The sequence below is a fragment of the Giraffa tippelskirchi genome, chromosome 1 (assembly GCF_054371585.1).
Source record: "Giraffa tippelskirchi isolate mGirTip1 chromosome 1, T2T-mGirTip1v1.2.pri, whole genome shotgun sequence".
Taxonomy (NCBI): domain Eukaryota; kingdom Metazoa; phylum Chordata; class Mammalia; order Artiodactyla; family Giraffidae; genus Giraffa; species Giraffa tippelskirchi.
Window position 1 is genome coordinate 20,839,782 of NC_137275.1, and position 21,824 is coordinate 20,861,605.

At 36.0% G+C, this 21,824-nt stretch overlaps 1 protein-coding gene across 5 annotated transcripts in view; it reads right to left on the reverse strand.

Moving 5' to 3' along the window:
• CFAP299 (cilia and flagella associated protein 299) overlaps positions 1–21,824 on the reverse strand; it is a 638,853-nt gene that overhangs the window by 245,041 nt on the left and 371,988 nt on the right. For 2 of the 5 annotated variants that reach the window (XM_081583821.1, XM_081583813.1), the window contains exon 4: positions 277–330. The exons of the other annotated variants lie outside the window; for them this stretch is intronic. In XM_081583821.1, the coding sequence (XP_081439947.1) occupies positions 277–330 (54 nt within the window). The remainder of the gene's footprint in view (positions 1–276; positions 331–21,824) is intronic. 5 annotated transcript variants of the gene reach the window in all.

A 21,824-nucleotide genomic window follows, 5' to 3' on the forward strand; every position in this document is an offset into this window, starting at 1 on the left:
AGCATTGAAACATGTATATTATCATATGTGAAACAGAACACCATTCCATGTTCGATGCATGAGACAAATGCTCAGGGCTGGGGCAATGGGATGACCCAGAGGGATGGGATGGGGAGGGAGGTGGGTGGGGGATCCAGGAGGGGGAACACATGTAAACCCATGGCTGATTCATGTCAATGTATGGCAAAAACTATTACAATACTGTAAAGTAATTAGCCCCCAACTAAAATAAATAAATTTATAAAAATAAAATAAAATAAAATAAAGAAAACTCACATTTCCTAGGCAGCTTTTCCTTTCAGTTTGATTCCTAGCAAGCTCTACTTCCTCCTAAAATTCAAATAAATATTGAGTTTTTAAAAAAAAAAAAAAAACAAACCTCAAATTATATAAAATTAGTATTCCCAAAGGGTTCAAAGGGTGTAGTTCATCCATAATATAAAATGAGAAACATTCAGAGAAAACAAATATTTTGGGAATTAGAAAAAAACTGGAAATGAACTATTCAGTAGGAAATATTAAGAAGTAATTGGATGTAGTAGTATATCAAGGAAGGGACAAAGGTGGTGGTCCTATAGGCAAGAAAGGGGTGTGCATTGTATAGAAAAATTAAAAAGTAGTCAGCTTTTTATCATTAGCATGAGCCAACAATTCTAAGCCACGTCAGTGATAAAATAGACTTATCCACAACAAGTTTGTGTGTATCTAACTTTTAAATAGTTGTTGCAGTTGCTGTTGAGCCTATGAAGAAATGAACTCAAGAAAACAAAGATATGGATAGTACCAAAATTTCTGGAATATTTTGAAATGATATTTTTTTGTTTCAATGGTGATTTACATATTATCTTTTCTTATTTTGTATAATTTTGTGTCCCCTCACTTTTTTGCCTTATGAAATTAGCTGGCAGTTTGTCTGTTTTGTTAGTTCTTTTCATAACACCAAGATTTTGAGTTATTTGTTAGATAGACTTTTTCCATTGTCTACCTTATTGATCTTTACTTTTATTTTAATAATTTCTCCTTTGGTTTGTTGTTGTTTATATAGATTTTTTGGGGGGAGAGGATGTAGGTATTTAATCAATTTATTTATTTTTATATTTTAATAGGTACCATTGACATACATTAAAATATGCAGATATTTAAAGTGCACTATTTATGTTTTACCTGCTTAAAATCTGTAAAAACATCCTGACAATAAGGATAATGAACATACTACCCACAAAAGTTTTCTTGTTGCCTCCATAACCTTCCTCCTACCTCTCTTCAATCTCTCATCAGGAGACAATCATACAGCTTTCTTATACTATAAATTAATTTGCATTTTTAGAATTTTGTATAAATGGAATCATACATGGATTCTTTTTATCAGGCTTCTTTCACTCTGCACAATCATTTTGGATTTCATTCTCGTAGTAACACGTATCAGCAATCCATTCCTTTTTTTGAGAGTAGTATTCCTACTTGTATTTGTATGGGTAGGCTGCTGCATTTTTATCCTTTAGCCTGCTAAAGGATACCAGAGATCAAATTGCTAAGATCTACTGGGTCATAGAATAAGCAAAAGAATTCCAGAAAAACATCTGCTTTTGCTTCATTGACTACGCTAAAGTCTTTGACTGTGTGGATCACAACAAACTGGAAAATTATTAAAGAGATGGGAATACCAGACCACCTTACCTGCCTCCTGAGAAACCTGTGTGCAGGTCAAGAAGAAACAGTTAGAAACAGACATGGAACAACGGACTGGTTTCAAATTGGGAAAGGAGTATGTCAAGGCTGTATAGTGTCACTCTGCTTATGTAACTTATATGCAGAGTACATCACGCAAAACGCCAGGCTGGATGAAGCACAAGCTGGAATCAAGATAGTTGGGAGAAGTATCAGTAACCTCAGTTATGCAGATGAAACCACCCTTATGGCAGAAAGTGAAGAACTAAAGAGCCTCTTGATGAAAGTGAAAGAGAAAAATGAAAAACCTGGCTTAAACCTGGACATTCAAAAAATGAAGATCATGGCATCTGGTCTCATCACTTCATGGCAAACAGATGGGGAAACAATGGATACAGTGACAGACTTTATTTTCTTGGGCTCCAAAATCACTGCAGATGGTGACTGCAGCCATTAAATTAAAATATGCTTGCTCCTTGGAAGAAAAGCTATCACCAACCCAGACAGCATATTAAAAAGCACAGACATTACTTTACCGACGAAGATCCATATAGTCAAAGCTACGGTTTTTCCAGTAGTCATGTATAGATGTGAGAATTGGACCATAAAGAAAACTAAGTCCAGAAGAATTGATGCTTTTGAACTGTGGTGTTGGAGAAGACTCTTGAGTGTCCCTTGGACTGCAAGGATATCAAACCAGTCAATCCTAAAGTAAATCAGTCCTGAATATTCATTGGAAGGACTGATGTTGAAGCAGAAACTCCAATACTTTGGCCACCTGATGCAAAGAACTGACTCATTGGAAAAGACCCTGATGCTGGGAAAGACTGAAGGCGGGAGGCGAAGGGTATGATGGAGGATGAGATGGTTAGATGGCATCACTGACTCAAGGGACATGAGTTTGAGCAGGCTCCGGGAGTTGGTGATGGACGGGGAAGCCTGGCATGCTCCAGTCTGCGGGTTCTCACAGCTATACACGACTGAGCAACTGAACTTAACTGAGCCTGTTAATGGACATTTAGGTTATTTCCAGTTTGGGGCTGTTATGAATCATGTTCCAATGACCTCTCATGTGTAAGTCTTTGTATGAGGATATCTTTTTGATAACTAACTAGGGCAATTACTAAGTCATATAGTAGGTGAATGTTTAGTCATTAAGAAACTGTCAAAAAAGTTCTTCACAGTGACTGTACCATTTTACATTCCCATTAGCACAATATGAGAGTACCACATCCTTGCTAACAGATGGTATGATCAGTCTTGTTTATTTTAGACATATTAATAGGTGTGAAGTGGTATCTCATTATGATTTTAACTTGTGTTTCTTAGTGAGATTAGTAACACTAAACATCTTTCCAAGTGTTTATTTTCCATTTCTGTATTGTTTTTGGTAAGGTATCTGTTCAACTTATTTGCCTGATTTGATTACTGCATTGTTTGTTGTCTAATAATTAAATTTTGAGAGTTCTTTATATATTCTTGATACAGATCTTTTATCACATAAATGTTTTAAAAGTATTTTCCTAGTCTATGGCTTGTCTTTTCACTCTACTAAGAGCATCACTTGAAGAATGGCATTCGAAATTCTTATAAAGTACAATTTATCAATTTTCCTTTTATGGATTATGCTTCTTCATATGTTAGAAGACCCACAATTTGTCATTATTTTTCCTTCAAACAAGGACTGATGTTGAAGCTGAAACTCCAATACTTTGGCCACCTCATGCGAAGAGCTGACTCACTGGAAAAGACCCTAATGCTGGGAAGGATTGGGGGCAGGAGGAGAAGGGGTTGACAGAGGATGAGATGGTTGGATGGCATCACCGGCTCGATGGACATGGGTTTGGGTAAACTCTGGGAGTTGGTGATGGACAGGGAGGCCTGGCGTGCTGCGATTCATGGCGTCACAAAGAGTCAGACACGACTGAGCGACGGAACTGAACTGAACTGAAATATACTTAAGTAAGTAAATGAAAGTCTCTCAGTCGTGACCGACTCTTTGTGACCTCCATGGACTATAAAGTCCATGGAATTCTCCAGGCCAGAATACTGAAGTGGGTAGCCATTCCCTTCTCCAGGGGATCTTCCCAACCCAGTGATCAAACCCAGGTCTCCTACATTGCAGGCAGATTCTTTACCAGCTGAGTCACCAGGGAAGCTCATTAAATACACTTAAATACATCTTAAAATATATTTACCAACATACTTATCATTTCTGGTGTTCTTTGTTCCTTTCTGAAGATCCAGGATTCTGTCTGGTATAATTCTCCTTCTGCTTAAATCCTTTAAAAATTTCTTTTAGTACTGTTATGGTGGTGATTAATTATTTCAGCTTTCCTATGTTTGAAAAGGTCTTTATTTTGCTAGTTTCTTGAATAAAAATTTTGTTGGGTAAAAAAAGTCTAGGTTGACAGTTTTTTCTTTCAGTTGTTTAAGAACATTTCTACACCGTCTTCCCCCTTGCATTGTTTCCTACCAGAAATATGCTGTTTCCCTTATCTTTCTCTGGATATAATGTATCTTTTCTCTCCTCCCCTTCTTTCTGCTACTTTTAAGATTTTTATCTCTATCACTCAGTTTAAGGATTTTGATTTTGATGTGCCTTGGTATAATTTTCTTTATTCTTCTTATACTTGGGGTTCACTGTGTTTTTTGAATCTATGGGTTTATAGATTCCATATAATTTCTTGTATATGTTTTCATCTATTTCTTTAGCTGTTGCATGAAGAAGGCAAATCTGGTCCCCATTACTCCACAATAGTCAGATATGAAAATACTTTATTTGTTAGCCATCTGGGGTTGATATCTCATTCATCTGCTTCTCCTCCTACTTCTCTACTTATGCACTAAGATAGCAACAGTAAAAGTCTTAATTTGGTAAGTTTCAGATTTTCTTTGATTATTGTTTAAATGCATGCTATTGGTCTTGATATGTAGTATTTTTATTATTACTTTTTGCACATTCTGTTCAGTTTATTTCCCCCCTTTTATCTGAAAGCTGTTTAATAGAAGATTTTATTTTTAATTTACAGATGAAAAAACCTTTCAGTATTTATTTTATGAATAATTGATAACTTTATAGCTTTATGATTGAAGAATAATTTTGTAATATTTTTACATCAGGACACTGATGTTTTATTTGTAGCTTAAAATATAATTGATTTTTTAAATACAAATACATCTTTAAGAATTACCTTATTTTTGTTCTTATTTTCAGTACTTTTAAAACCTTCTCTCTGACTTCCATTAAATCCCTCAAGTCCCTCTATCATCAATTTTTTAGTCTTGACAACTGCTCCAAAATATTATACAGAGACACTGCTCCTCTATGTTTCCACTGATGAAGATAATCATTTTAAACACATTTCTTATTGAAGAGATTATTTCCTCTCCACTTGTATATATTTAGGCTTTAAAATTTTTTAAATTGAATGGAGTATAGTTGATATACAATGTTGTGTTCGTTTCAGACCACCTGTATATTCTTCAGTTCACCAAAAATTTGAGTATAATGTAGGAACAATAGATACTAAGTTGAAGACTTGGTCCTTGTCCCAGAAGAAGCTTGGTAATCTGCCATGCTTTTCTTGTTTTTTCTCCTTGAGTATTGTTAGAACTACTCATAGTTTTTGTTCCATATTTTTCAGTGCAGTGTTCCAAAAACTTACTAATGCCATATAGTGTACAGCCAAATTATTGTACAGCCTATGTAGAAAAACTATATTGATGATCACCATAACAACATTGGGTATTATTCACCTCTTCATGTTCTTTCTTACCTTTCCTTGAGTTATAAAGACTCTGGTTTCAATAAATAGTACGGCATTGCTATCACCAAATATAAACTTAAAGGAGAATTTATAGAAAATAGTTGATACTGGAGAATTAGTACACAATTAAAATTGTAAAATAGAAATGGTCAAAAATCGTGGTGATTAATAACAAGAAAGTGTGAAATGGGGAAGTCAAATGTTTCAACTAGCAAACAGTCACATGTAATATTTTATAAAAATAAAATTTCCTGATTAACAGAATAAAATAAGAATTAAACAAACTGTATCTCAGTTTTTATTTGTACAATATGGTGATAAAAACATCAATTTTATGAGGTTGATGAGATCACAACTAATGAATGCAAAGGCTTTCTTGATACATAGCAGGCACTGGAATATGGTAGCACTTGTTTTCATTATTATTAGTGTATTCTTATATAAAGTTAGACATTTTTTTAAACAATGATCCTCAGACATAAATAACTTACAGGCCTTTCCAGGATACATTTTGAAGGAATTTAGATGTTTTGTCTACCAGTTGTTGGAAAGAAAGACTAGTAGTCATATGTGATTTCTGCTGACCTGAGTTTATTTCCAGTAACATACAGTGGTCACAATAAAGCATTCAAATATGACTTTGTATATCTCAAATGTCATGGGAGAAGCTGGAACTACACCGAAGAAAATCACTGCCAGACATTCTGGTTCTCTTCTCTTTTAAAAACAGCCAACTCAACTCATCCTTCAGTTTTATGCTTTAACATACTCACTTCCTTAGTGAAGCCATTCCCTTTAGGCTAGACTCCTCAAAGTGGTCCTATGCCCTAACCCAAAATTTTCCGATCATAATATTCATCACATTTTTTCATAGTTTTTTTAGTTGTATCTCTTCTCAATATATTGTAAACTCCACGTAAAGAAGAGATAGGTCTGTCTTATTCATTGTTGTTGCCCCAGCACATGCAAACTGTATGGCACAATGTTGACAACTCATTATTTATCAAACAAATGATTGAGTACATGAATAAATTCCCTAATATATGTGCAAGGAGATCAAACCAGTCAATCCTAAATGAAATCAACCCTGAAATTCATTGGAAGGACTGATGCTGAAACTGAAGTTTCAATACTTTGGCCATCTGATGCGAAGAATCGACTCATTGGAAAAGACTCTGATGCTGGGAAAGATTGAAGGCAAAAGGAAAAAGGTATGGCAGAGGATGACATGGTTAGATAGCATCACCAACTTAATGGATATGAATCTGAGCAAACTCTAGGAGATAGTGAAGGATAGGGAAGCGTGGCATGCTGCAGTCCATGGCGTCACAGTGAGACAGACACGACTTAGTGAATGAGCAACAACAGATGTGCAAATTTCAACGTACAGCCAGGGATAACTCTAGAATCTGGATCTGAAGCAGACATAGAGAATATGCAAGCACATCCCTCCAAAGGTCTAGATACGATGATCACATTTTATCTGCATCATCAAGTAACGTCTCTACTATTGATAATGATGGCAGACCTTCAGAGACCTTCAGGATTGGCACTGCTTTAGAACCAGCTAAGTATCTTTAATCCATAGCTATGAATTTAATGTATATATACTCAAATTTAACTAAACTAGATTATAGGAAACTAGCTATGTACTAGGCTAAGAGCTGTGTGCTTTATCATGTCATTTCACTTGACTCAGTGGCATAAACTACAAGGGGATAGGATGATCATTTCTATTATAAATAAGAAAAGTGCCCACAAAATATATCATAACTGAAGCAAAGTCATGTAGCTTGGTAATAGAAGAACCAGGACGCATATACAAGATGTAAATTTACATATTGGGAGTGAATGCTTTAAGGAAAGACACAATGAAGTGATTACATTCAAATTGTCTTTGCATGGGTATAAGCAGGTCTGCACATGTCATCAATGCACTCAATTAAAGCTCAAATTAACTTAGTTATAGCATATATTACAAGTGAGACTTATCCTTACTGACATTCACTTGCTGTCAGACATTACGTATCTTAGCTTTCTAAGCTTCATTTTTCTTCTCTGCAAAGTAAACTACTATGCTCCTTGTTTCTCTCACAGGGCCACTAAAAGGAACAAATAAGACACCTGTATAGAAGCCACATTGTGTTAATATAGCAGTTCAAAGATTTAAAGGGATTATTAACACAGCTATCATATTGATATTTTTACTCTTTTACTGAACAAAGTCTGTTCTCTGCCTTATTTCCATTTGGAGTTTTATAGACTTACAGGTTACAACCTATAAGAACCTGTAAGTTCTTTCAGTCTTATGAAAATTATGCCATTAATAGTAAGTTTACAGATAGAATTGTTTTCAGTTTCTGACATAATGAAAGTCAAATCAGGGTCCCAGAAAAATAACAGTTGCTTGTACTAAAGGTTTGCTATGTCTTAGGCACACTGATATGGGTACAAATTCAAAGGTTGATGGAAACAACATTGGATGTGGCTTTTAATCACAGCTCTAAATTTATCAGTGTTGCAATCCTTGCCAATAAAATGGGGATAATAAACTCTAAACTTCTTAAAATCATCGTATTCCATTAAATTGTAAATAGCAACGTTATAAAGAGTGTATGGGGTACTCACATGGTCAGTATTTAAGGAAGACGTGCATTCAAGAGAAAAATGTGTATTTTATATTTAAAATGAATTTTTATTTTTTTTAAACAAATGTTTTTGAAATATATACATACCATAGCAAAACATCTATCTAGTGGGAAGCTGCTATATAACCCAGGGAGCCCAGCTGGTGTTCTGTGATGACCTTAGAAGGACAGGATTTGGAGTGGGTGAGAGAGAGGCTCAAGAGGGAGGAGATATATGTATATAACCAGTGTTTACACAGTGTTTTACAGCAGAGATCGACACAACATTGTAAAGCAATTATCCTCCAATTAAAAAAAAAGAACACAAATGCTTTATTTCTGAAAAGCACTTACCCATCTGGAGAAGGCAAAGGCTACCCACTCTAGTGTTCTGGCCTAGAGAATTCCATGAACTGTATAGTCCACGGGGTCGCAAAGAGTCGGATACGACTGAGAGACTTTCACTCACTTACCCATAATGTTAACCAATGAGCAATGAAATGTATTTCTTTGACAGCACTTTGTAGGCTCATTTAGTCTTTCAGAAGTGCAATATTTATGATGACCCTCAGGAAATTAAAAGGTATGCTAGTTCCAAATCATAAACAAAAATAATTTATGCCATCACAAACACAAAACAAAACTTTTTGTGGAAAATATTTCTTGATCTGTTATTACCAACAGCAAGCAGACCTAAATATTGCCAGGATTTGCAAGGAAGATCAAAATATATCTGAGGTAAGCCAAATTGTCATTTTTTTCTCCTCTCAAAGGTTGGGTCATACACAAGCAGTAAAATTTTTTGTGTTTTTTTACTGTGTTCCACCCAAATCACACAGCCAAGTTTCAATACCATTATGTTGATCTAGTGAACTTCAAATACCTATTTCCTAATTTGGATTGATCAGAACATCTTCAAAACATCTGCCCAACTTGGTACACTGCCCAGGAAGTCAAATAACTTTGAGAAGAGAAAACGAGATTTATTGTCTAAGACAGGGAACTACCTGGAAAATTACGAGGTTTTAGTAAGACTATCAGTATTCCTAACTTTGCCAAGAGTCAGCCATGTGGAATGCAGTAAGAACTCTAGGCAGCTTTAAAATAAACTCTTTGATGAAATGCAATTATAAAATATTGTCAGCTGTCAGGATTGATATTTTTCCTTACAATAATTTAAGAAGTCATCAGTGTCGGAAGTATGATTAAGAGATTTCCAAAACTCGCTCAATTTTCCTACATGATATGGTCTGAAGGCCAACTCTTTCTCAGAGCTCTATCTCCCTTGCAAGATGGAGACACTTACAATTTGAATTTCTAAAGAGGTCTTGTAAGAATTTCCAAAGGGAAGGGACACAGAGCAAGGTAAGGGTGTAATATAGGAAGACAAACTAGGTTACTGCCAAGGAGCATTGAAAGGGAGCATTTTCCTTGATGAAGTCACCATTACCTGAAGCCTATCATCAGTGTGTCAGACAAAGATTTGACCTGGGAGCATTCTGGAAATCCTCTTGCATCTCAGAAACTGACTCACAGGAACCAAAGCTCATAGACAGTTAACAGCTAAAACGAGATGCCATTTTAAGGTTGAAGTTAAGAATTATAACTGCCTGTGTATCCAGATACTTGAACTTTTCTTCAGTGCACTCTCTCCAGGCAGTCCTATCCCAGCAGAAGTCAGATTATAATCAGATATTTGCTTTGAAGGACAGAATCTGAATAAGGATTTTTTGTGCTGCAATTTGCATGCTTAAGTTCATCACATGAGATGATTATTTCAAAATGAGTTAGTCCTTTTAGGAAGCAACTCTTTCTAAGTACTTCTGAAGCCTCTCTCTTCCCTTCTATCCTTCTTTAACTCATGTTGCTGTTTATTCGCTAAGTTATCTGACTCTTTGAGACCCCATGGACTGTAACCCACCAGGCTCTTCTGTCCATGGGATTTCCCAGGCAAGAATACTGGAGTGGTTGCCATTTCCTTCTCCACCTATAATCCATTCTTCATATAAAAACATCCTCTAGGAGCAATATCCCACTGAGTCACTAATAAACATAAATGTTAAAATCAACTTCTCAGGTAACTTATATCTCAAGAGGTGGAAGAGACAGCATTAAATCACAGATAACCTAGGGAGGAGGAAAAAAATCAACAGGAAATAAGGATAAAGAGACAAAAGGACTGAAGATGTATTCTACTACTTCATACATTTATTTTTTTTTATAAATTTATTTATTTTAGTTGGGGGCTAATTACTTTACAATATTGTAATAGTTTTTGCCTTCATACATTTAATAGGGCTTGCTTGCAGCTTGCTTCTGTTTGGGTATAAGCAGATGCCTCTGCAGTTTAAGCACCTGTCAAAATGAGTTCAAACTTGATAGTTAAATGCCTCTTTGAAGTATGGGCAGTTCAGTTCAGTCGCTCAGTCGTGTCCGACTCTTTGCAACCCCATAGACCGCAGCATTCTGGGCCTCCTTGTCCATCACCAACTTCCGGATCTTGCTCAGACTCCTGTCCATTGAGTCAGTGATGTCATCCAATCATTCATCTTCTGTTGTCCCCTTCTCCTCCTGCCTTCAATCTTTCCCAGCATGAGAAGACGTTTTTCAGGGTCTTTTCCAATGAGTCTTCTTTGCATCATGTGGCCCAAGTATTGGAGCTTCATCTTCAACATCAGTCCTTCCAATGAATATTCAGGACTGATTTCCTTTAGGATTGACTGGTTTGATTTCTTGCAGTCCAACAGACTCTCAAGAGTCTTCTCCAACACCATAGTTCAAAAGCATCAATTCCTCAGCACTCAGCTTTCTTTATGGTCCAACTCTCACATCTATATGTGACTACTGGAAAAACCATAGCTTTGACTAGATGGAGTTTTTTCAGCAAAGTAATGTCTCTGCTTTTAATATGCTGTCTAGGTTGGTCATAGCTTTTCTTCGAAGAAGCAAGCGTCTTTGAATTTCATGGCTGCAGTTGCCATCTGCAGTAATTTTGGAACCCAAGAAAATAAAACCTGTCACTTTTTCTAATGTTTCCCCATCTATTTGCCATGAAGTGATGTGACTGGCAGAGAAGACAATGGCACCCCACTCCAGTACTCTTGCCTGGAAAATCCCATGGACGGAGGAGCCTGGTAGGCTGCAGTCCATGGGGTTGTGAAGAGTCGGACACAACTGAGCGACTTCACTTTCACTTTTTACTTTCATGCATTGGAGAAGGCAATGGCAACCCACTCCAGTGTTCTTGCCTGGAGAATCCCAGGGACGGGGGAGCCTGGTGGGCTGCCGTCTTATGGGGTCGCACAGAGTTGGACACGACTGAAGCGACTTAGCAGTAGCAGTAGTAGATGTGAGTGGATGCCATGATCTTCATTTTTTGAATGTTGAATTTTAAGCCAGCCTTTTCACTCTCCTCTTTCACTCTTATCAAGAATGAAAACAGTCACAAAGTCCACTTACTTGACTACTTTAGTAGACAAATTTATCCAATTTTTATTCTGAAAGTCATTATTATTTTATGCAACTTAAATTTATAAATTAAATAAGCTTGGTTGCAGAGCATGGTAGTTAAGACCATAGCTATAAGATGATCTGGCTTGAGTCTCAGCTCACTCAGTTCCTAGTTGTGCGACTTTCTCTAAACATGGGGATAATAAAAGTAACTCACAAAGTCACAAGAAGGATTGCACCAGAGCATATAAAGTCTTGGCAGAGTGCCTGGCACCCAGTAAGCGCTCTGTAAGTTCTGATTGCTACTGATGTTACCATCATTGGTACTGGTGATGCTTGTGCCAGATTCTCCTGATAACCTCAAAATCTTTCTACATTCTAGAAAACAATTTATTATTCTATGGAATAAGAGCAAACTATTTCAGACCATCATCATCTCTTGCTTGGCCTCATGCCTTAACATCCAAGAGTTCTCTTCTCAAAATTGCACCCAGCTGCCTCCTGCACAGCTGGATATTCAATTTTTCTGACTTCAGCTCTTCAGTGGCTTCCCTACAGGGGTTCAAACCCATTAACTGAGTCCTTGTAGCCAAGCTTTTGACATTCAACTCTTCCTTTTATAATACGTTATGGCCCATTAACACCATTCACCTTTAGTCCTTTATACATCATGCTGTCTCTCACCTCCGTGCCTCTGCCCAGTCTCTCTGCTCTTCTGAAACATACTCTCACAGCCCATCCATTGGGTTAACTCTTGTATATTCTGGAACAGTGTTCTGACTCACTCACACCCTCACCCTAGTTTCCCAACTCAACAGTTGGCTCACCACTACCCCCCAGAACCCAGAACAGTGCTTGGCACATTACTGACTGTCAAAGAATGAAGAGATGAAAAAAACAGCCCTCTGATAGGGTACTCTAGACAGAGAGCTGAGAAAATGAAGGCATACAAAAGCTTCTGTTTGCAGATTCAAAGTACAACACTGGTCAGAGTGTACAAAACAATCTTCATATATATGAACAAGGCAGAATATTTAGTGCCATTTTGTTAAATCTATAGGTTAACAGATCATTTTTGGACAAACTATTAACTGACTTGTTGAATTAATCAAGTTATTATGGAAGGACAAATGATTCCAAATCATTTCTATATCTGATTTTTAAAACAGCTTTGGATCTAAAATTTAAAAAAAAGAATGAAATAATCCCATTTGCAATGACATGGATGGATCCAGAGATAGTCATATTGAGTGAAGTAAGTCAGAGAAAGACAAATGTCATATGATATTGCTTCTGTGTGGTGTCTAAAAATATGGTACAAATGAACCTGTTTACAAAACAGAAACAGAGTCACAGATGTAGAAAACAAACTTATGGTTGCCAAGGGGGGAAGAAAGGGAGGAGGTATAAAATGGGAGATTGGGATTGATATATACACACTACTATGGAATAAGGCTTCCCTGGTGGCTCAGATGGTAAAGAATCAGCCTGCAATGCAGGAGACATGGGTTTGATCCCTGGATTGGGAAGATCCCCTGGAGAAGCAAATGGCAACCCACTCCTGTATTCTTGTCCAGAGAATTCCACGGACAGAGGAACCTGGCAGGCTACAGTCCATGGGGTCACAAAGAGTTGGACACAACTGAGCAGTTTTCACTACATAATAAAATAGGTAACTAATAAGAACTTACTGTACAGCACAGGGAACTCTACTCAATACTCTATAATGACCTACACGGAAATAGGATGCAAAAAAGAGTAGCTATAATGTATATGTATAACTGATTCACTTTGCTTTATAGCAGAAACTAATACAACAGTGCAAAACAGTTATACTCAGTAAATATAACTCAAATCAGTTAATATCAGTAAATATTAATTTAAAAGTAAATAAATTTTTAAAAGAATAAGAAAAACTTTTAAGACTTTGGATATATTTTAATACATTTGGTTGACTTGAAAATTTACAGTTTACTCATTTAAGTGAAGAATATAAATAAAAATTGTTAAGTATGGATTATACAATTAGTCATTACTGACTTACACATTGAATTTGTTCAAGTCAAAACAAGGTTTCTTTTTTTTTTTTTTTTTGTACAGCCAGCAGTACAAGCTCAAGCTAGTAGCTAAGAAATGAAGATTGCCATTGTTAGCTGGTCTTCATATTTTTAAGTTATCACGTATAATCTAGATTCTGGACTTAGTATTTATCTGAAGTTTTTGTTGATATATAAGTTTAAATTACTCTAATCTACTCTGTCCTGGCTGTACTGGCTTTGCAGTGTTAACAGTGGTACAAATGGATGGTTTTCTTTTTCTCCACATGCTAAATAGTCATGATTCAGACAGTACTTAAGGAGCAGATGTTAGGAGATAATGGTTCTCAGGGCAGTATGGTTATTGAGAAGTAACCAAATGCCTTATATAAAGGGGGCATTTCAGAGACTTGTACCTTCATTTTCAAGGAGTGTGGCTACAGTCATAACCACTGCTTCAGCATGTGTAAACTCACCAGTTTAACCCAATTAAACTTCTGAGAACTTTTTTGAGTGACAAGTTAAACTTATTGCCTCTTCATTACTAACATGAAAATTTAATGTTAGTAAAATTAACATTACAAAGGATACTCCATTTTAGAAATGCAAGCAAAAAATGAAACTTTAAACACTGGGATGATAACCACAATTATACATTTTAATCTGCTTTAAGAGAACAGAATCAATTCCTAGAATTTGTGTTCTACAATGCCTGGCAATGGCAAAACCAAAACAATATTGTAAAGTAAAAAAAATACATAAATAAATAAATTTAAATAAAAAAGAACGAAATCTCTCTTAAGCCTACTGAGAGGGTCTAAACCTTGAAGTAACCTCATCTTGATGAAAGTTAGTAACTCATTTCTCCAGCACAATTAGAAAATATGTCACTCTGGATGAGAACATCTCCAAGAAGACTACATATTTCCACTTTTCAGGTCCATATTAAAAAAAAAAATGGCAATAGTGAACAATAGTGTAAGGAAGTATGGTATAAAGGGAAGACTTTCAATCTCAGTTTCAGTTAGGTGAGAACTAAGACCCTGGCCCTGCTACTCACAAATTATGTGGCCTCAGACAAGTCATTAGCATCCCTTATCTCAATTTCATTATCTGTAAGATAAACATAATGTTACTACCCTGTAAGCTTGTTCTGAGGGTTAGTCTCAAGCACATAAAAGGAGGCCAATAATTAGACAATATTATTGTTCATTCTATCATTATCTGCAGGCCCTAATGTAATTTTAGAGCAAATAAATAAATAAAAGACAATAGAAAGAGAGGTACAGAGGTTTGAGATTCAAACACTGTCAAGGGCAAAGCAAGTGCTTGTGCAAGGAGGACAAAAGGTAGAGTAAGGGAGTCTTGGTAGAAACAGGAAATGTATACAAGCTTCCTTAAGACTTTAGATTCAAATCTAAATATCACGAACAAAAAAGTCTCACTTCAGTTCTTCAAGAGCTTTTCAGATGGCTCAGTGGTAAAGAATCTGCCTGCCAGTGCAGGAGATGCAGGTTTGATCCCTGGGTGGGGAAGATCCTCTGGAGGAGGAAATGGCAACCCACTCCAGTATTCTTGCCTGGAGAATTCCATGGACAGAGGATCCTGGTGGGCTGCAGTCCATAGGTTTGCAAACAGTCAGACATGACTGAGCAGCTGAACATGCAATCATTTCTTCAAAGTAGAGACCAGGCCATCAATCTATAATGCTTGATATCCCAACATAATGATTTTAACAATAAGAAAGCCAGTGCTCAGAGAGATGGTTACTTGTGTTAATCACCTAGAAGTTTATTGCCAGAGCTGGAATTAGAACTTACTTCCCTAGTAAGTTTACTTGAGCTTCTTTTTCCCTCAGTCCCAAGTTTGTCTCTTTCTGGCATCCCTAACAATCAAATTTCCTTTTGCTGTTTTCTGGATGCTGCTCTCAAAGGAAAACTATTTTCTTCACTCATCCTGGCCAGTGAGAAAACTTCACCTACTTCCACACTGGGCCTCAAGTAATGAAGCTCAGATAAAATGCCCTCCCAGCTCACATTCCTCGGATTTTTCGACCTTGAGATAGCTGGTTACGGAGTATTCTTCTCTCTTCAAGCCCCAATATTTAACACTATAAATATTTTTTTAGCTACTCTATTATCACCACAGCCTTATGTAATTCAATCTTGATTTATCTTTCTCAGTATTCTGAAATCAATTTCTCCAGCTGGCATTCAGGTAAATTTGATAGTTTCCTAATAGCCATTGATTATTATTGCCTATCAGAGACAGAAGGAGAAGTCAATCAGTTCTACACTACTTACCATATATGTTGTATATATATTCTACAACTACTTACTATATAGTTGTCAATATACAGGTATAAGTATACAGGTTCTAGTATGCTTTGGATGAATAACTGTGATTTATGTTATCATTCACTATGTGCTTAATAATTGTCATGTGTGCGTGCATGCTTAGTCACTAAGTCATGCCCAAATCTTTGCAACCTTATGGACTGTATGTAGCCCACCAGGCTCCTCTGTCCATGGGATTCTCCAGGCAAGAATACTGGAGTAGGTTGCTATGCCCTCCTCCAGGGGTTCTTCTTGACCCAGGGATTGAACCTGGGTCTCCTGCATTGCTAGCAGATTCTTTACCATCTGAGCCACCAGGGAAGTCCAATAACTGTCACAAGGACTTTAAAATTAAAATAATTTTAAAGAATATGAGAGTCTCTATTATCAAATAGCCCAAGCTCCCTCCCTTTCTCCTTCAGATATGCCCTGAGCTCCTAATAAAGTTGAAGCATTGTTCTAGCAAAAACCAAGATTTTTTTCACATTGCCACCAACCTGAGAGAAATCTGGATCAATGTGTAAGTATTGACTTAGCAAAATATGCTTCCTGTTCATCCCTATTCCTGATGACTCAGAGGAGCCAGACTGTGTTTGTGTTGCATTTTGCCTAGCTTATAGATGATGGAACACTATGGACCTTTGCTAAATCAGATTGTCCAGCATCTGAACTACTAGGGCATAAGTGAAGCACTGATCCACTCAGATTGAAGAAGAAATTTAAACTTGGGAAGAAACTTCCTCAGTAATATTTCTTAATCATAGGGTTAGTAATTTATATCAAAATATGAAAGTGGATAGCAGCAATATATAACAGTGCTTCTGACAACCCTGAAGTTTAAGCCAGATTATTTATATGTATTACAGGCTTATACTTGTTTGGAACCTTGGCAAAATTTTCTTTTGTCTTCATAGTTTACAACAGCATCATTTGCTTTCATTTACCCATAAAGCAGAGAGGCTGTAGTTCAAAATGTCTTTCAAAGGAGCCACTACCTTAAACAAATGTAAAACATGTGGAAGAATCAAACAGCTAAACTCAAAAAAAAAAAAAAAAAAAGTACTTTTCAAGCTACTGACTGATATCTAAATGTAAAAAACATTTGGTTATAAGAATATATCTGCCTTCATTAAAACATTTACTGGGCTCACTTTGGTTGAGTATACTGTTTCTAGCTATTGGAAAAAAACAGCAAAAGTGTTAATAGCTATAGTATTTATAATAGTAAAACCAGAGCTGACGTTTATTTTGTGTTACTTTTACAGGTTTAAGACTGATATTCTACAGATCAGATGTCAAATTAACCATATCCTGATTCCGTCTCTAAATATATTTTTTCTTTACACTTGAAAACAATGCTTATAGTCATCTATTCTAATATTTTATGTTGTGCTTTTGGTTATTAATAACTAAAAGTTCAAATTCAAGAGCATATTCCTATGATGTATTGGCCATACATGCTATTTGCTCTTAACTACATTTTTACTTGGATAGCTTTTGTGTTGTGTACGAGTGATCACAGATAGAGTTTATAGTATAACAACTTTTAAAATTGCCTAAGTGACTCTCTCCACTGAAAAAGCTACTTGGACAGGCCCATATGTACTTAGTTCAGTATGTTAGAAATACTAACATCAAAGATAACTTTCTCATAAATATTTTACACAAATTTAAAATAGAATCTTCGCAAACCTTGTAAGAAAAATACCAACTGACAGTCTTTCTCAATTGAACATCTCTACAAAGAGAATAATTGCAACTGTAAATCATACATTGAATCTAATAAAGAAAATGGAAAATATCATGTGGCATGTTGGACTCAATTTTACTTACTTTCAGTAAGGTAAAAAGAATTTGGGATATATTCACATAAAGAGCAAAAAGCCAAAAAAAAAAAAGTTTCCTACTACGACCGGACTCTTATCTAGGTGGTCTGCAAAGACAACAAAAATGTAAAAGCACATTAAAAAAAGTCTCAGAATGTTATGAAAACCAGAGAATATAGTGAATAATACTGTAACAACTTTGTATAATGACTGATGGTAACTGGTCTCATTGAAGTGGTCATTTCATAATGTACAAAAGTGCTGATTCTCTATGGTACCACTGAAACTAATATAATATGTCAATTATAGCTCAGTAAAAAGTATAAAATCATAAAGCATAAATTTGATTAGCCCTTTTTTTCTTTCCCTAGCTCAAACGGTAAGAAATCTGCCTGCAATGCAGCAGAGCCAGGTTCAATCCCTGGGTCGGGAAGATACCCTGGAGAAGGGAATGGCAACCCACTCCAGTATTTTTGCCTGGAGAATTCCACGGACAGAGCCTTGTGGGCTATAGTCCATGTGACTGCAAAGAGCCAGATGTCTATGACTGAGTGACTAAACTAAACTCACTCACTCTTTTTTTTTTCTAGCCAGCTCAGGAGGAGAACTGATTAAAATCTAGCAGGAAAACATTGTGCGAACATCAGATGATCAAGCTGTGAAAATCATACCAAATGAAACAATTTAACTGAAAAAGTTGCCCAGTGTTGAGTTTGCTGGTGAGCAGCTGCCACTCAGTTATGCATTCCCATTTGCTATTGAAACTGGGTCCAGATTCATTGATTTGAAACCAACAATCTCAAGCTTAAACTCCCTGTCCCTCATGGATGAAAATAAATGAAAACTCCTGTTTTGTGTACCCTGGAACTTCAGATAGTCCCTCACCAGACTTCTGAAATTATCCTTGCTCCAAATTTTCCTCTTCCAAAGACCACTTAATCTAATTCATCACAGCTAGAGTAGTTGAGACACATGGCCAAATGTACAATGATACTTTCTTGAACCAGAAGAAATTACTCCTTTACTACAATTTTGCTTGCTGCACAGATAGCTATAATTAAGCAACTGACTCATTAAATGAAGTTTTAAAATATTCAAAGGTGAAAATAATGGGATTACTGTCCATAAAAAAGACAGAAATAAAGTTGAATAAAACATCTGGAAATCTAGAATTTATTTTCAATGTCTAGAACCAGAAGACTGGGAATTAAGAAGCATTCTGATATAAATACTCAGCAAGGTGAGTTATAGTAATGGTGAGGTTGTGAATGCCCTAGAAATTATAAAATTTTAATATGCAAAATAAATGATAATTATGGCATGGTCTAAAGTAAAAGACGACTTAAACATCAAAGTACATTATTGGTAATTATAAAGGTTATGAAGAGAAAGAGATGATGAAGATGATGAAGAGACTGATAAAATGTCTGATTAATCAATGAAGCTAAAAGAAGAAAACAAGTTACATAAAAATGAGATTGAAGGGACCTAATTAAACTTAAAAGCTTTTGCACAATGAAGGAAACTGTAAGCAAGGTGAAAAGACAGGCTTCAGAAAAAATAATAGCAAATGAAACAACTGACAAAGAATTAATCTCCAAAATATACAAGCAGCAGTTCATGCAGCTCAATACCAGAAAAACGAACAACCCAATTAAAAGTGGGCCAGAGAACTAAACAGACATTTATCCAAAGAAGACATACGATGGCTAATAAACATATGAAAAGATGCTCAATATACTCATTATTAGAGAAATGTAAATCAAAACCACAATGAAGTACCTCACACTGGTCAGAATGGTTGTCATCAAAAAGTCTACAAACAATAAATGCTGGAGAGGGTGTAGAGAAAAGGGAACCCTTTACAGTGTTGGTGGGAATGCAAACTGGTACAGCCATTATAGAGAATAGTGTGGAGATTCCTTTAAAAACTGGAAATAGAACTGCCACATGACCCAGCAATCCCACTGCTGGGCATACACACCAAGGAAACCAGAACTGAAAAAGACAAATGTACCCCAATGTTCACATCAGCACTGTTTACAATAGCCAGGATATGGAAGCAACCTAGATGTCCATCAGCAGATGAATGGATAAGGAAGTTGTGGTACATATACACAATGGAATATTACTCAGCTATTAAAAAGAATGCATTGAATCAGTTCTAATGAGGTGGATGAAACTGGAGCCTCTTATACAAAGTGAAGAAAGTCAGAAAGAGAAATACCGATACATTATATTAATGCATATATATGGAATTTAGAAAGATGGTAATGACGATCTTGTATGCAAGGCAGCAAAACAGACACAGATGTAAAGAACAGATTTCTGGACTATGTGAGAGAAGGGGAGTGTGGGATGACTTGAGAGAATGACATTGAAACATATATATTATTATATGTAAAATAGATGACCAGTGCAAGTTTGATGCATGAAGTAGGGCACTCAAAGTCAGTGCTCTGGGACAACCCAAAGGGCTGGAGTGGGGAAGGAGGTGGGAAGGGGGTCTGGGATGGGGGGACACATGTGCACCGGTGGCTGATTCATGTCGATATATGGCAAAAAACCACTACATTATTGTAAAGTAATTATCCTCTAATTAAAAGAAATTAAATAATGTAAAAAAATGAGATTAAAGACACAATATGCTGGAGAGAAAAAAAAAATGGAAGCTGCTAAGGCAAGGGTAACATAATTAATGAGAATGTAGAAAAGATGAAAATATTGGAGTTTCTTGCTTTATAAATTTGACAATGTTGGATATGAAGCAGTTTTGAATGACAGATGTAGCAACCTTAAAGTTGGTAACTGCCATGGTGTAGTAGAAAAACACCTATAGCTTCTTTAGGCTCTTTGTAAAAGAGCTAGTAAGGACAAGAAACTGTATGATCAGAACATCAAGACTGTTGTTATATAAATGTTGAAGTTACTAAAACTAAAACTAATGGGTAAAAGAAAAAAGGGTGAGTTTGCTATTAATATACTCAAGGAGAATAACTTAATTCATTCTTTCATATAGCCATGTAACATTTATTGAGTCCCTTCTACTTTTCATTGACACTGAATCAAGTATAAGAAATAACATAACTTTTTAGCTTAGAGATAAAGGTGGGAACTAAATTCATATGGAAGTGACATGGACATCAAAAGAAACTCAAAAGAACTTATTTCTTTCATCAATAATAAACCAACCTTAAAAGAAAGGTTAAAGAGTCTTCTCTAAATGGAAAAAAAAAAAAATATGGGAAAGAAAGTCTAACAGAAAAGGCAAATATATAATAAGGACTAACGATCAAACAATAAAATAAGCCACTATAAAGATTAAAAGACAAAAAATTATAAAAGCAACTATAACTACAATAAACAGTTAAGGTATAACCACAAAGATATAAAATAGAACATCAAAAACACAAAAGGTAGAGGAGGGGAGTGAAAATGCATATCTTATAGAGTATGTGTGAAATTAAATGACTGTAAGTTTGAAACAAGTAGATACAGTTATAGATCAACATAGATGAATCTCATGCTAACCACAAATCAAAAACCCACAATGGATATAAAACTAAAAAGAAAGGAAAACAAGCATGCTAACAAAAACCATCAAGTAATAAGGATAAAAGAAAAGAAAGAACTACAAAACAACCAGAAAACAAGTAATAAGATGGCAGTAAGTAAATACCTCATGGGTTTCCTTAAGGATCAATTGGTTTGATCTCCTGGCTGTCCAAATGATTCTCAAGAATCTTCTTCAGCATCACAATTTGAATGCATCAGTTTGTCAGTGCTCAGCCTTCTTTATGGTCCAACTCTCACATCTGTACATGACTACTGGGAAAACCACAGCTTTGACTATACAGACTTTTGTTGGCAAATGATGTCCTTAAGGAAATCAACCCTCAATATCCATTGGAAGGACTGATGCTGAAGTTGAAGCTCCATTACTTTGGGCACCTGATGTGAAAAACTGACTCATTGGAAAAGACCCTGATGCTAGGAGAGATTGAGGTCAGGAGGAGAGGGGGACAACAGAGGATGAGATGGTTGCATGGCATCACTGACTCAATGGACGTGAGATTAAGCAAAGTCTGAGAGACAGTGAAGGACAGGGAAG